The 14,390-nt window shown below is 40.8% G+C and overlaps 1 protein-coding gene across 2 annotated transcripts in view; it reads right to left on the bottom strand.

Moving 5' to 3' along the window:
• sbf2 (SET binding factor 2) overlaps window positions 1–14,390 on the bottom strand; it is a 555,079-nt gene that overhangs the window by 18,942 nt on the left and 521,747 nt on the right. For both annotated transcript variants that reach the window (XM_078220692.1, XM_078220693.1), the window contains exons 31-37: window positions 10,024–10,205; window positions 9,145–9,321; window positions 8,275–8,376; window positions 6,600–6,785; window positions 5,835–5,961; window positions 1,393–1,520; window positions 1,020–1,259 (exon numbers count right to left, since the gene is read on the bottom strand). In XM_078220692.1, the coding sequence (XP_078076818.1) occupies window positions 1,020–1,259; window positions 1,393–1,520; window positions 5,835–5,961; window positions 6,600–6,785; window positions 8,275–8,376; window positions 9,145–9,321; window positions 10,024–10,205 (1,142 nt within the window). The remainder of the gene's footprint in view (window positions 1–1,019; window positions 1,260–1,392; window positions 1,521–5,834; window positions 5,962–6,599; window positions 6,786–8,274; window positions 8,377–9,144; window positions 9,322–10,023; window positions 10,206–14,390) is intronic.

The raw sequence follows: 14,390 nt of genomic DNA, 5'->3' as shown, positions 1-14,390 counted from the left end.
ATGGCTTCATTATATCCCCCATACTAGCCATAGGACTTGTGCTAAGGCATGCAGTTCTTCCTTTTATTCTAGTCCTTTTAAGTTAAAGGTGAATGCTCCATAAACCTTTTTATTATCTTCTGTACCTGCTCACTGGCTTTTAGTGATTTCTTATAGAATCACAGAATCTCTGGTGTGCAGAAGGAGGCCAATAAGTCCATTGAGCCTGCACCGACAACAATCTCACCCAGGTCCGAGCCCTGTATTTACCCTGCTAATTCCCCTGACGCCAAGGGGCAATTTAGCATGGCCAATCAACCTAACCCGCACATCTTTAGAGTGTGGGAGGAAACTGGAGCATCTGGAGGAAACCCACGCAGACACAGGGAGAATTCCACACAGGCAGTAACCCGAGACCGGAACTGAATCTGGGTCCCTGATGCTGTGAGGCAGCCGTGCTAACCACTATGTCACTGTGCCGTCCATATATGTATTTGTGTATTCGTTCCTCCATATATTCTGCTTTCTTGGGTCCAAAGTGAATGACCTCAATTTCCCCACATGGTGTCTCACTTGCAAAATGTAATTTACCTATGCTTCTTTACAACTCGCTGCTGTTATCTGTTCAAAGTACTGCATCTGTGAGCAACTGAATCATTCATGCCTTCTAACTTACATTCATAATAATTTATATTAAACTATCGAGAAACAGGACTTTCTTTAAACTGCAATCCCGATAAAGGTAACTTCACTAAAAATGATTACTCTGCAGTGTTGTTCAAGCACTTTTGTGCATTCAGCTGGAGTGGCATCCATATAGAGTGACATGAATATAGAATCTTTAAAACACATCTGGCTTAATCTGTTTTCCATACTTTTGGTACTATCATCATGTATTGGTGAGTCAAACCTGACAAGTCATCAGAAACTGCATTTGTCAAATAAAACTCTGCTACCTTTACACCCATTAATTGCTTCGTCATTCTTATTTAAAACCACTAGAAGAAAGTAATTAGTATTTAATTTCACTTTGTTCCTACCTCAAGGAGCTTGGTAATGGCATCCGGCTGAACTTTGCTGACATTGTCGTAACAGGGCCACACTACTTTTCTGTGGGTTTGTGGGACTGAACCATCAGTTTGCTCTAGTTCCTCAGAAGCACCTGCTTTTACATTCACCATGTCCCATTCATAGGAAGGGCCACTGGAAAGTGTCTCTCCTGTGTAGTAATCCCACTTCTTCAGAGCAGAAATGTTTATGCAGGGCCTTAGTACATGTTTCTACAAAGAAGAATTTACTGCATTATTTAAAAGGAACTAGAAATGAAAACACAAAATGTATGCATTCAAATTTTATACTGATGTAAGAATTGCAAAATAGTTGATCAAATGTACAATGATGTAAATAATATACCTCCCCTTCTTCAGGACTGTACAGATAGCTGAAGAAAACAGGTCCTTTCTTGTGAATTCTGTCAATACATTCCCAAATACAGATTCCTTTTTTTGCTTGTTTGTCCACCTTGTCCTCAAACAAAATACCTAGTAAAAGGGATCAGTATCCACATTACTTCTAACTCAAATTGTGATTTGTACAGAAGAAAAACAATCCACAAGATGCTTTATGAATACAAATCTTGATAACAAAGCTCAGAATATTCTTGATCCAATGTTTAAATTCACATCAATGTCTACCCTTGGTTTAAATTCTCCTTTCCTTCCTTGGAATTGGTTTTATTAATTTAGGATCCAGGGAGATTTGAATTCAGGTTACACTGAAACCAGATGGGTGAGTTACAAATTTTGTGAATCGGTATGTATAGGAATCATGCTTTGCCAAAACTTTCTGCTTACACCGCCATCTCCACATAATGCAACTGCAGCATGAAAGGAAATCATTTCCACCAATGGAACATAAGGGGACCTTAATGAGTTGTTTTTTATGTGAAGCCACGTTCGGACATGGAGATATTTTTCTCCCCCTGTTTTTGGGTATTGGTATGGGTGGTGGGAGCAGTGAGCATTCGTGGGAGTCCCAAAATGCAGTTTACGCCGGTGGGATTTCCCGTTGTTATTGTCCCCCCCTCCTCCCCCCGTGTTGTAATGCAAATCCTGATGTCCAATGTTGGGATCCCTATCTGAATACATTTAAATATCATCATCAGACCTTTATGCCAGATAATCCTGCCTGTTAAGACTGTCCATTCACACGGATGTGAATCATGACAGGTCTCCTGGGATGTGCACCTGGCAGGCAGAACCCACCCCCGGCAACTCTCAGTGCACTGCCCCCTGGTGCCTAGACAGTGCTGGGCGGCAGGATTTCTATTTTTAATCTCCTGCTGCCTCAGAGCGCCAGGGAGCCGGGTTTGATTCCAGCCTTGGATGACTGTGTGGAGTTTGCATGTTCTCCCCGTGTCTGCGTGGGCTTTCTCTCGGTGCGCTGGTTTCCTTCCACAGTCCAAAGATGTGCAGGTTAGATGGGATTGGCTGTTCTAAATTGCCCCTTAGTGTCAGGGTAAATACGTGGGGTTACGGGGTTAGGGCTTGGTGGGATTCTTGTTGGTGCAGGCTTGATGTGCTGAATGTAGAGTTCTAGGATTCTATGCATGGGGCACCCTTTTGAAATTGCTGGCAGGGCAGGCAGTGTGACATCGCGGAGTCAGCACTTCATTTTTTTTCTGGCTACGAGCTGAATGATACAATAGGGAAAGCCATCTTTGGGGAAATTCCACCCATAGAATAGTACAGCACAGGATTAGGCCATTCAAGTCTGCACCAGCTCTTTCAAAAAGCAATCCAATCAGGCCTACTCTTCTCCTATTTCCCCATAATTGCTGCATTTTTTTTCTCCTTCAGATATTTATTTATCCAATAATATTGCATCCACTGCTTTTGTTACTCTTAGCTAGGGAAGTAAGAGAGGAAAACATCATATTTCCACCTTACTGATCACAGTGCATCTTATTTGTAAATTATTGAATTTTACTTCCAGTTAAAAAGTATTTTTATCCGCTTTTAAATAAAGATTTTACTGAGGGCCAAGTAAATCATTGGGGCATGCATATACAGTTAAGGTACATGTTGAAATATAAACTTTAAAAAAAACTGTGAATCATAATGGAGAAAATAAAATGCCACAAATATAAGCAAAGGATGTGGACGCTGGAATCTGAAACCAAAAGAGAAAATGCTGGAAAATCTCAGCAGGTCTAGCAGCGTCTGTAAGGAGAGAAAAGAGCTGACGTTTTGAGTCCAGATGATCCTTTGTCAAAGCTAAAAAGCATAGCTAAAGGCAAAGCTAAAACACATCTTCCCTTCACTCCCTCTGTCAGTATTCCGCAGAGACCGTTACCTCTGGGATAACCTAGTTCACTCCTCCACTATACCCAACATCTCTCCCATCACCCATGGCACTTTCCCATGCAATCGCAGAAGATGTAACACCTGCCCCTTTACCTCTTCCATGCTCACCATCCAAGGTCCAAGACACTCATTTCAGGTTAAGCATTGTTTCACTTGCACCTCTTTAAATTTGGTCTATTGTGTTCGCTGCGTGATCTCCTCTATACCAGAGAGACCAAACGTAGACTGGGTGATTGCTTTGCTGAGCACCTTTGGTCTGTACGCAATCAGGACCCCGACCTTCCAGTTGCTTGCCGTTTTAACACACGACCCTGCTCCCATGTCCATATGTCTGTCCTTGGCCTGCTGCAATGTTTCAGTGAAGCTCAACGCAAACTGGAAGAACAGCATCTCATCTTCCGGCTAGGCACATTACAACCTTCCGGTCTCAACATCAAATTCAACAACTTCAGCTCTATCCCACCTCAACGTCTTTATTTTCAATTTATTTAATTTTTAACTGTTCTCTACCTTTTATTTCTTTATTGTCTTTCTTTATTTTTCTTTCCCCCCACTCTTTCCCTATATTTTCCTTACCGTTTCTCCCTCTTTGCTTCCCCTTTCCCCCTTTTTTAAAATTTTACCTCTCTCCCACCCATCTCCCCTCCCCTTCCACATCTTCATCTGTCACAGCTTACCCTCTGATTTCAGCTTCTCTGCCATTTAACCTTTCACACCTTCTATTCTCTCTATGACTTCCATTAGCAGCCTTTCCCCTTGGTTTTTCACTATGACTCGTCTTTCATTCCTTCGCCCTACAGTATAAATATCTCCCACTTTCTATGCTTTTTAGCTTTGACAAAGGGTCATCTGGACTTGAAACGTCAGCTCTTTTCTCTCCTTGCTGATGCTGCCAAACCTGCTGAAATTTTCCAGTGTTTTCTCTTTTGGTGACACAAATATAAAATTAGCTTGTGAGACATGGAGTCTGTTGATGATTCATCAGGAAGTTAATACTCCGTTTAAAACCTTTTGAGATAGTCCATCCATGGTTTGGCTTGAAGAACACATCCAGCAACTATATGAAAAAGTGTGGGGTCACACTTTTGTTGGGGCGGCACGGTAGCACAGTGGTTAGCACTGCTGCTTCACAGCTCCAGGGTCCCGGGTTCGATTCCCGGCTCGGGTCACTGTCTGTGTGGAGTTTGCACATTCTCCTCGTGTCTGCGTGGGTTTCCTCCGGGTGCTCCGGTTTCCTCCCACAGTCCAAAGATGTGCGGGTTAGGTTGATTGGCCAGGTTAAAAATTGCCCCTTAGAGTCCTGAGATGCATAGGTTAGAGGGATTAGCGGGTAAAATATGTGGGGGTAGGGCCTGGGTGGGATTGAGGTCGGTGCAGACTCGATGGGCCGAATGGCCTCCTTCTGCACTGTAGGGTTTCTATGATTTCTATAAAAGTCAGCTAGGCTCATTCAACAAGGATTTATACAGCAAGATAAGTAGTGTAAAATAGCAACTTTTCATGTGTTCAATGATTTGAAGTCTGGGGTTAGGGGAATAAATTCAACAGTTCACCCAATGGGGAAGCACAGAATCATTGACAGAAACCTCTGCATTTTTGTGTTTTAAATATGCATTATATGGGATTGCTTTCAGCTGCCTGAGCAGACAGATAATTTAAGATTTTATCCGAAAGACAGGTTTTCTAAATGCGACACTGTCTCAATACTGCAGTCTTAATGCTAATCGATTGTGTACTCCCAAGTCTTCAGCAGAGTTTGAATCCACAGCCTTATGACTCGAGAATAAATGTGCTGCCACCTGGGCCAACCTAACAAAAATATACTAATACATTTAATATGTTCATTAATATTATGTAATCTGGAATAGTGGCCTATTTTACAAAAGTGTGACCCCACACTTTTTCATATAGTTGCTGGATGTGTTCTTCAAGCCAAACCATGGATGGACTATCTCAAAAGGTTGAGCATTATTGGGTTTTAACAAATAGATTGTTGAAGTTGTTGAAACAATTAAAGATCATTCTGTGAGACAACTAGATCACAAAAAGTACAAAGGAACATGGTTGAGGGGGAATCTTGACAGGATTTGCCAAAGATGAGGAAAGATCCACTGATCAACAGCATTTTCATCAACATTGGCTGCCATTATGTTTGCATGTATTGCAAAGCTGAGCATGCCAGATGAGGCCTGGCCAGTTACTTGGTGCTAGAGCCAGTAGATGGAGGCATCCTGAGGCCGTGATAAAATTCTATACATGCAAGTCCTTTCTTTCTCATTAACTTGTGAATAATGTATTACTATATCTGTCATGCAAAATTCTAAGGTACAAACGAGAGAACAATAAAGTCTGTTTCATTCCCTTAATTCATAGAATTCAGAACCCTTAGAAAAAAAGCCAACCGATATTTTGACTTGGTCTGCTTTAGTTTGTGTCAACATCACTGACTAATATCTGTATTCCATCAACATTTATATGGTTAAAACATACCATGTTCTAGTCTTTCATAATCAGAATCAAGCAGGAAGGTTTTGTAGCGGTTGGACACATAATGGTAGGCCAAGAACTTCAGATAATACTGGTTGAACTCAAACTCCATTGGATACTGGTGATGAATCTAGAGGAAAAATATAATTCAAGAAGCATGATGTGGGCCACAAAATGCAGAAACTAAATATCTGAACCAATAATAGAAAGTGATGGAAATGCACAACAGATGTGACAGAATCTGAAGAATAGGCTGACATTTCAGGTAGTTTTTTTTCCCCAGAATTGGCCAAATTCTCATATTGAAACATTAACCCATGTTAACATATCAGATAACACATGAACCTAGTGGTGCTTAATTTCTGGGGCAATGTAACATTTCAGTTCAAATCACCAGTCAATCGGGGAAGAACAACCCCCACCAGGATGACATAAAACCACCCCAAAGAACCCTACCTGTACATAATTAGAAAACAAATCAGCACATTTTCACAGCATAAATATGATAAACCAGTTTGGCAATGTATTTGAACTCTGTGCCACACAAGCAGGTGTGATTAATCTATGGGTCAATGTGGCTTTAATTCCAATCTTTTCAAATGCAACCACTCACACACTAATTTTAATGTTGATCTAGCTTTAATGTGTACACATACAGTGGTAAACTTTAATGTGGCTTTAAAGTGTTTAATGCATTTCTGCATCTTTCAATTTTCTTGCACAAAATTTATCTGTAAAATTGGTGAAAAAAAATAAAGTTTTCTTTACCTGATGCACACAGTCCAGAAACTGCAGGAAAACCGGAGCAAAACCACTTCCCTGGCTGCTGGGAGTGAGATTACTACGTTGGCTGAACTTGTGGCCAAAGGACAGCCATTCCTTTTCGATCAGTATTTTAAAACCTTCGAGAGTTCTGTAGAATGGATCACATAGCAACTGCACCAAGGAAACCACCTGGGGAGGGGGGAAAAAAACCCCAAAATATTTGATTTATGGTCAGAGTATTCATAGGGATTTATGCACTGATGAACTGGTAAATTATAAGAATTGCATCACTTCAGACATAATGGTATGAGACCTGTCAGGCTGCTGCAACTGGCCTCGACCCAGCACCTCCTCACCAACTACTGGGGGGGCCCTGGCAACTCTGCGGGCGATTGGTCTGGGTGGCAGCCCTGCTGCCCAGACCAATCACCCGCAGAATAGCAGCGGGTCCCCCTCTTTTCCCCATGATCGTCTGCAGAGTTGCAGTGGGGTCCCCCTTCCTTCCCCACCGATCGCAACTGCAGAATGTCAAAGGCCCCCCCCACTCCGATCACCTGCAGAGTGTGCAGCAGGCCCCACCCCCCCACCAACTGGGCCCCAGTAGACCCCAGCCTCCAGGCGGCCCCACTACCTCAGGCTCCCCCCGCCGTGGCATTGCCATGTGTCCGGTGGACAGTGCTGGGTGGCGGGCTGGCACTGCCCACAGGGCACACACACACAAAAGGGGGCCTCAATGGTCTCTGGTTCTACTGGCGAGACCATTATGACTGGTCCACGATGCTGGGAACCAGCTGTGATTCTTGCCAGAGAGAACCTCTCCCGGTGAGGCCACAAAGGCAAGTGAGCTGGGACGATTGCGTCCAGGGCTTGTCAGTTAAATGCAAAAACAGATTTCAATAAATTCAAATAATTTATTCAGCCTCACGCCGGAAATGGGCGCGAGGTTGACTTTGCCGGAAATCCAGTGCCGGTAAGATCATGAGGCGCAAGAAATTGGGCATGAACCTGATTTCTCAACTCTTGCGTGATCTTACCAGCTCCCCTGCCCATTAGCCGGCGGGGTGCGATGATCGCCCCCATGGCCCAAACCCACTACTCGCTCTCTCAAACTGAATGTAAAATTCAATCATATTGTTGTTGCTGCTACCTAGGGGCACCTTTACTATGAGATCATTAATTACTCCCATCTCATTGCACAAAAGCAGGTCTAGTATAGCTTGCTCTCTGGTTGGTTTCAGAACATGCTGTTCCAAGAAACTTATGGGGGAATCCAAAACTGGACAGTTGAGAAGGAATTTATTTTCTCAAAGAGTTGTTAATCTTTGGAATTCTCTATTCCTGAAAGCAGTGGAGGCTGGGTCAGACAGAGTTTTGATCTACGTGGGAGTTAACTGTTACCTGGGAGCAGATAGGAAAGCGGAATTAAGGCAACAATCAAATCAGCCACGATCAAATTAAATGGCAGAACAGGTTTAAGGGGCCAAATGGCCAACTCCTGCTCCTATATCTTATATTTCTACTGCTAGAAAATCTGGTTACTCGATTTTAAAAACATAATAGTGTTGGAGTGTTTTCTGAACTTTAAGCACAAAACTGGAGCAGGTTCAACTTATGCCATATTGGAAATCACAAAAAATATAAGTTAAGAAAAATTTACTTGATAATTTTATAAAATTACCTGTGTTGTAATGTCCATGCCATCTTCCAAGCTTACCATTACTGAGGAACCACTCTCAAGCAACTCTGCTATAACCACAGCCAGTTGCAGTACCCTGTGTATCTGAGAAAGCATAATTCAATCTAATGTAGTAATTCTGCTGTATAGTGACATTTCAATGTAGCAACTGCACTTCAGCCTCAATGTTCTAATTGTAAATACACTTGTTGTGTGATATTCTTACTTTGTTAGCTCAAATTATTCCCACTATCTCTTAATGCTTTTATGTAGCTCAAAATTCCCTCTCCTGACAAAGGGAAAATATACAAAGTATTGATGGGTGTTTATAGTTCAAGCAGAACTAAAATAAAAGTACCACACAGCCACCATTACTCCTTACTGATATCCTAATGAACACATTCCAATTAATTTATAAAGACAACAGAAAAAAAGTACACTTCCAGGTATAAATCTGTACTATTCATCAGGTACATTAAGTAATACATTTGCTATTTTCAATGAACAATAACATCCATCATTAGATAAAGATGAACACTTCCATTTTGGCAAATATAATCAGGTTCAGATTTTTGGTAATAACGTTAAAAAAAAGAGAATCACTTAAAATCTACTTTTTCCTGGTGACTTAAAACAGTTCCTGCAATAATCAGGCATTATATTCCCTGTTGAATTTTGTTCCAAAAGCACTCTATCGTCTGAGGAGGAAGGAAAGCCAGAAAACTTTGACATGTTTTCCACGTTTACACTATTCAGAAGAGTAGAATGTTTCTGCAAAAACTGTGCCACAGTGTTCAGTTTTAGCAGTTAAGAAAAAAATACATTGGCTAAACAGTTCTGAGCAATTGTCTTTAGAATGAATGAATGAATTACCTGCAACAGCCACTCAGATTCTCCCAATAACCTGTATATGGTCATGTCCGCATCACTAGGAATTGTGCTGGGTACACACGCTCTCATTAGCTTTTTGAAACTGGCTTTCACCTGACGAATATCGCAGTAATCCACAGGTATCAACTCACAGTTAATTGCAAGGTCAGGTTTAAAGCCCTGAGGACAAAGATCATGTCAGTGTTGCGAAAGGAAGTTAAACATAAAACTATTTCAAATTTGCATAGATACATTTTTAATCGCCTGGTTTGCAAATGATGCATAACACTGGACAATTTCAGAGAAAGTTGAATGGAGTAAAATAGCATAAAAATAAAGAAAAATCTTAAGAAATATTGGAGATCTTTTAATAAGTTTATATCAATGTCACTCTATAGCCAGTTCGCAGGTGTGTGAGAGTAGTCTAAGGTGATGAGTATTGCAAAACCTTGGAGGAAACCAGTAGTGTAATGAATCATAGGTGTAATTCTTTACCATCGTTATTGCCATATTCATTACCTTACAAGAAAGCAATTTTAAAAATATTAGGTTGGTGAATTTAATAGTTTCTTCACTTTTCTACTTTATTTTCTATCTATCTTAAAAAAGATAATTTAGGCAAGGACCTCTTTCCCAACACCAGTAAAAATGTATCTTATAGCGTTTACAATTTAAAACACCATGAATATATATGCATGATGAACACAAAAAACAATTATGCTAATATTGTATTAATTTCTGTGTTTGCATATTTAACTTTGCAGTTAATTTAGTGACAACAAAACAAGCAAGTGTGACTGATACTATAAAACTAAGAAAATTATATTCTGGTAAATTCGTCTGAAAACAAAGGACGTATGTAAAATTCAGTTTCTATCTTACTCTTAGCTGAGATTTTTCCCCAAACAGGTACAGTGCTGCTTGATGTTTCAGAAGCTGGTTCTGCAGAGAATTGTCATTGCTGGCAGTCACGGGGGATTCTTTTCCTGCTAATCGTGCTCCTACATCAGTGGTTGAAAATTGAGTGTTGAAGCGATTACTCGAACGCAGGCTGGCCCACATACCTGAAGAGCAGAAAAAAACTTAATTGCGAGATATACTAACATCATATATGTACATAAAACTAAATAGACTTTCTTTGTGAAAACAAGACTGCTAATGAGGTCTTTGGTAGCAAATTACTATTGTTGATTTTAATGCACGAAAGTTCAATAGGACAATCCTCTTGTCTGCTATTATAAAGCAGGCACTAATCGGTTTATTTAAGTGGCTTAACAACTCCATTAAAATAGTGGGCAGTAGAACATCATACCAATGCATTCAGCATTCATCTGCTAACAGTGGTTTCTAGTTCCTTGTGACACACTACGATAAAGCAATATCATTAAGTGGGGTGAAAATAATTATTTCTAAAATTATAGCACTGGATTTTCCAATCTGCAGATGTGGAAATGAAGAAGCAATGTACATTTCTAGTAATAAGAACTTAAGAAATCTATAGACCAAAGAAAATTATTTTCGGTTTGCTCTCAGAAATAAATAAATTGCTGTCCTTACCAAATATCACAGTTGCTTAAATCAATCTTATATGAACAATGCCTTTTTGATTGATGACCATAAATAAACTTATGGCCATAAATAAATTATTGGTGATAAACAGGTAGATTTGATGACAATCTTACCTCAAAAAAATTCTAAAGATTACGCACTAGCATTTTTGAAATAATGTTGAAAAGTAAATTTAACCTTTTCCTTACCCACTAATAACCAACTCTTTATGTGAGCAAACATTGTTTTCAAATTCTCTGAGGCACTTGGATACTTTCCCTGTTAAAACCTCTCGGAAGTTTTGGTCATATTTTAATATCAATATATTTTAATATCTTGGCACTTAGATTGGGCAATTATCCTTAGATGTTTAGTGATGCTAGCTGCTTTCCCAAGCTGTGACGACCATACACTTGCAAAAGTTACTGTATCATATTTTATCATGGAAGGTTTTCTTGACACCGATTTGCTAATGTGTCATTTTGCTCAATTTAGAAAGCTTGATAAATTGTTGGCTATTGACTCTAGTGTATGCGGGCTTTTTTCTTGAGTAGCTTCAGCCATGAGAGATGTCCCAGAGTTCAGTTTTTATTTAAAGGATCTTGAATGCTATATCCAAGCCTGACTTTCTCCTAATCAATAGATAATAGTCATAGTGGAGGGCAACTCTGCCCTGGTAGAAAATAGCCACTAAAAGATAGAGTATATTTCAAGCTTAGACCATAAGACCATAAGACATAGGAGCGGAAGAAAGGCCATTCGGCCCATCGAGTCCACTCCACCATTCAATCATGGTTGATTTCAACTCCATTTACCCGCTCTCTCCCCATAGCCCTTAATTCCTCGAGAAATCAAGAATTTATCAATTTCTGTCTTGAAGACGCTCAACGTCTCGGCCTCCACAGCCCTCTGTGGCAATGAATTCCACAGACCCACCACTCTCTGGCTGAAGAAATTTCTCCTCATCTCTGTTCTAAAGTGACTCCCTTTTATTCTAAGGCTGTGCCCCCGCGTCCTAGTCTCCCCTGTTAATGGAAACAACTTCCCTACGTCCATCCTATCTAAGCCGTTCATTATCTTGTAAGTTTCTATCAGATCTCCCCTCAACCTCCTAAACTCCAATGAATATAATCCCACGATCCTCAGACGTTCATCGTATGTCAGGCCTACCATTCCTGGGATCATCCGTGTGAATCTCCGCTGGACCCGCTCCAGTGCCAGTATGTCCTTCCTGAGGTGTGGGGCCCAAAATTGCTCACAGTACTCCAAATGGGGCCTAACCAGTTCAGGTTTATAGTGTTAGATATTTTGAAGTGAATAATAAATGTTTAAGTCTATTTACTGTCCTTCTTAATATGGTTCATCTGCTCACTATGAATTGTTCCAATAGTATGCAGCTAAATCAGAGCATTTACTTTTCTGCCTATTGATCATGTGTAAGCACATACTATAGCAAAATAACAGGAACAAAGTGACAATTGTTGTCAATACAATTTTGTTATATACGTAGTTTGGGAGTGTGTACTGCCCCTTTAAGAGAGTAGGTCAGGTGACCCAGGATGGAGCTTGGGGGAGTCAGTCGAGGATTTACCGCAATTGTAAAGATATAAAATAAACTGTTCCTTGTTTAAGTATACTGACCTACCTTGTGGTCTTTTTATAATTAGACCGAAACAAAATAAATTTATGTGGCGTTACCTAAATATTGAGCAATTAAGGGCACTATTTGGGATGTTAGAGGTGCAGGTTCAGGAGTAATCTATGATGCCCTGTCTGAGGATAGTATATGGTTCACCTTATTCTGAAATCATTTAAGTAAAAATAAGTTACTGTTATAACCTTCAGAAAGACACATTTCTAACTGTTACAGTGAATCATATTATGCATAGTGGGATTTCTCCAGTGCACACACTTCAACTGCAACATCCATGGAACTGCATGCAGAGATGTAATTTTCAACTCTGTTCAGCTGACATTGGTAAACCTAGGAAGAATATCAAGTCCCACCCTTTGCTCTTCAGAGAGGCTAAATCTTAGTGAAAATGATAATGAAGACATTCAAAAAACACAAAAGCTGAATCATATTATGATCTGAAGAAACTAATTCTTGGAATGCAGGTATCACGGGCAGTTATTTCCTATACCTACTTGTCTTGAGGTTGTTGACACTTCTTGTAGAACTGCTGCAGCAGCAGTTTGATACAACGGAGTGCTTTGTTAGTCCATCTCAAATGGCAAATGAGAATGAACTATAATAGCATGGAACTGGAGTCACAAGTAGGCCAGATTAGGTAAGGCAATCGGGTTACTTTCTCTAAAGGACATGAAAGCTAGTTGAGGTTTTAATGACAATCTGTCAACTTTATAGTCACTTTTATTGATACCAGTTTTTTGTTTATAGATTTAAGTAAAAAAACAGATTTGAAATCACATTCCCTGAGTTAGCTCAAGCCTCGAGATTATTAGTTCAGCGGCAGAACCACTAAGCTAGTACTTGAGTGACAGATTCTATACTTGGAACACAGTAATTGCCACCAAGTATATTGACTGCATCACAGTTTGGTTCAGCAGTCAGAAATTATTTTTATATTGTTTGAGATGCTGACTAAGGCAAATGGCTAATGGAAAAATAATATGTTTTGTTAATGCTTTAATTTTTTCTTTTACTGCTTCACAATATTTTGAGATGTTAAAGTCTAAGTCAACCTTTACGGAAGGCTATTACAGCAACTGCCAAAGACAAGAAGGATCATGTGGTAAAGTTAATGGCTGCAATAAACTAAAGAGCACATCCTGTTGGACCCCTTCATATGCCAGCAACATGCCTAGATACATGGGTAACATCCCTGGAGTATAAGGATCCGGGGGGGGGGGGGTTGCGGTGAAGGTGAAGATGTGGGTGGAATTTTGTTGAGGCATTGGGACTCTTGCTTACCGGCTGGAGACCTGGTGAGAGGTACATGCTGCCTCTTTTTGGGAAGGCCCGCCAAACTACAAGTCAGTCGCTAGCCTTCCCCTGGAATCAAGATCCTAGGGTGGAAATCTCGCCTACGAAGAGCTAGGGTTGCTGACTCCAACAGGGCATATTCCAGGTGATGTCAACAGAATCCTGGTGGCATGGCACGAGGGGGTGAACCCATTGGGAGTGGGTTGGTGGCAGGGACAAATTCCAAAGCCCTGGACACCACTGGGAGGGCATGGCTTTCTTTGACACATATCTTGTTTAGAATTGGTATTACTGTGTCTGGATGCTTCCTGGAACAGTGATCATGTACCCTTTGATGTAGTCGCTGCTGAATCCTCAACCCCTTCGGCCCAGACCCCAATCTTTCCTCTTGTCACCTCACCCTGCAGCAGTGCTGGCTTGCTTCCTCCTGATGGTTACATTTACTCCATCCTCAGGACAATGACCTAGAGCCTCAAGCCAGCTTCCTGCAGAAATGTTGATTTCCCTGTCAGCTCACATTGTACTCACCTCCACGCCGGTGGAAAAAAAAAGGCAGGGCAACAAGCAACGACATCAATGAACTGAGTACATTTGTGCAGCTCCAACATAATGTGCTGTGTCATCACACTAACTGCACCTGTGCAGGAGCACTGCTTAGCCTGCCTGTGAAATGCTGTTCAGTGAAATGAACTCTATAGCTGCTACGATGGGAATCAATCGATTTATGGGCAATCCTTATATCTTCAAATCTCCT

Source organism: Mustelus asterias, chromosome 9, assembly GCF_964213995.1.
Source record: "Mustelus asterias chromosome 9, sMusAst1.hap1.1, whole genome shotgun sequence".
NCBI lineage: Eukaryota > Metazoa > Chordata > Chondrichthyes > Carcharhiniformes > Triakidae > Mustelus > Mustelus asterias.
This window is presented reverse-complemented; position numbering and strand designations above follow the sequence as displayed.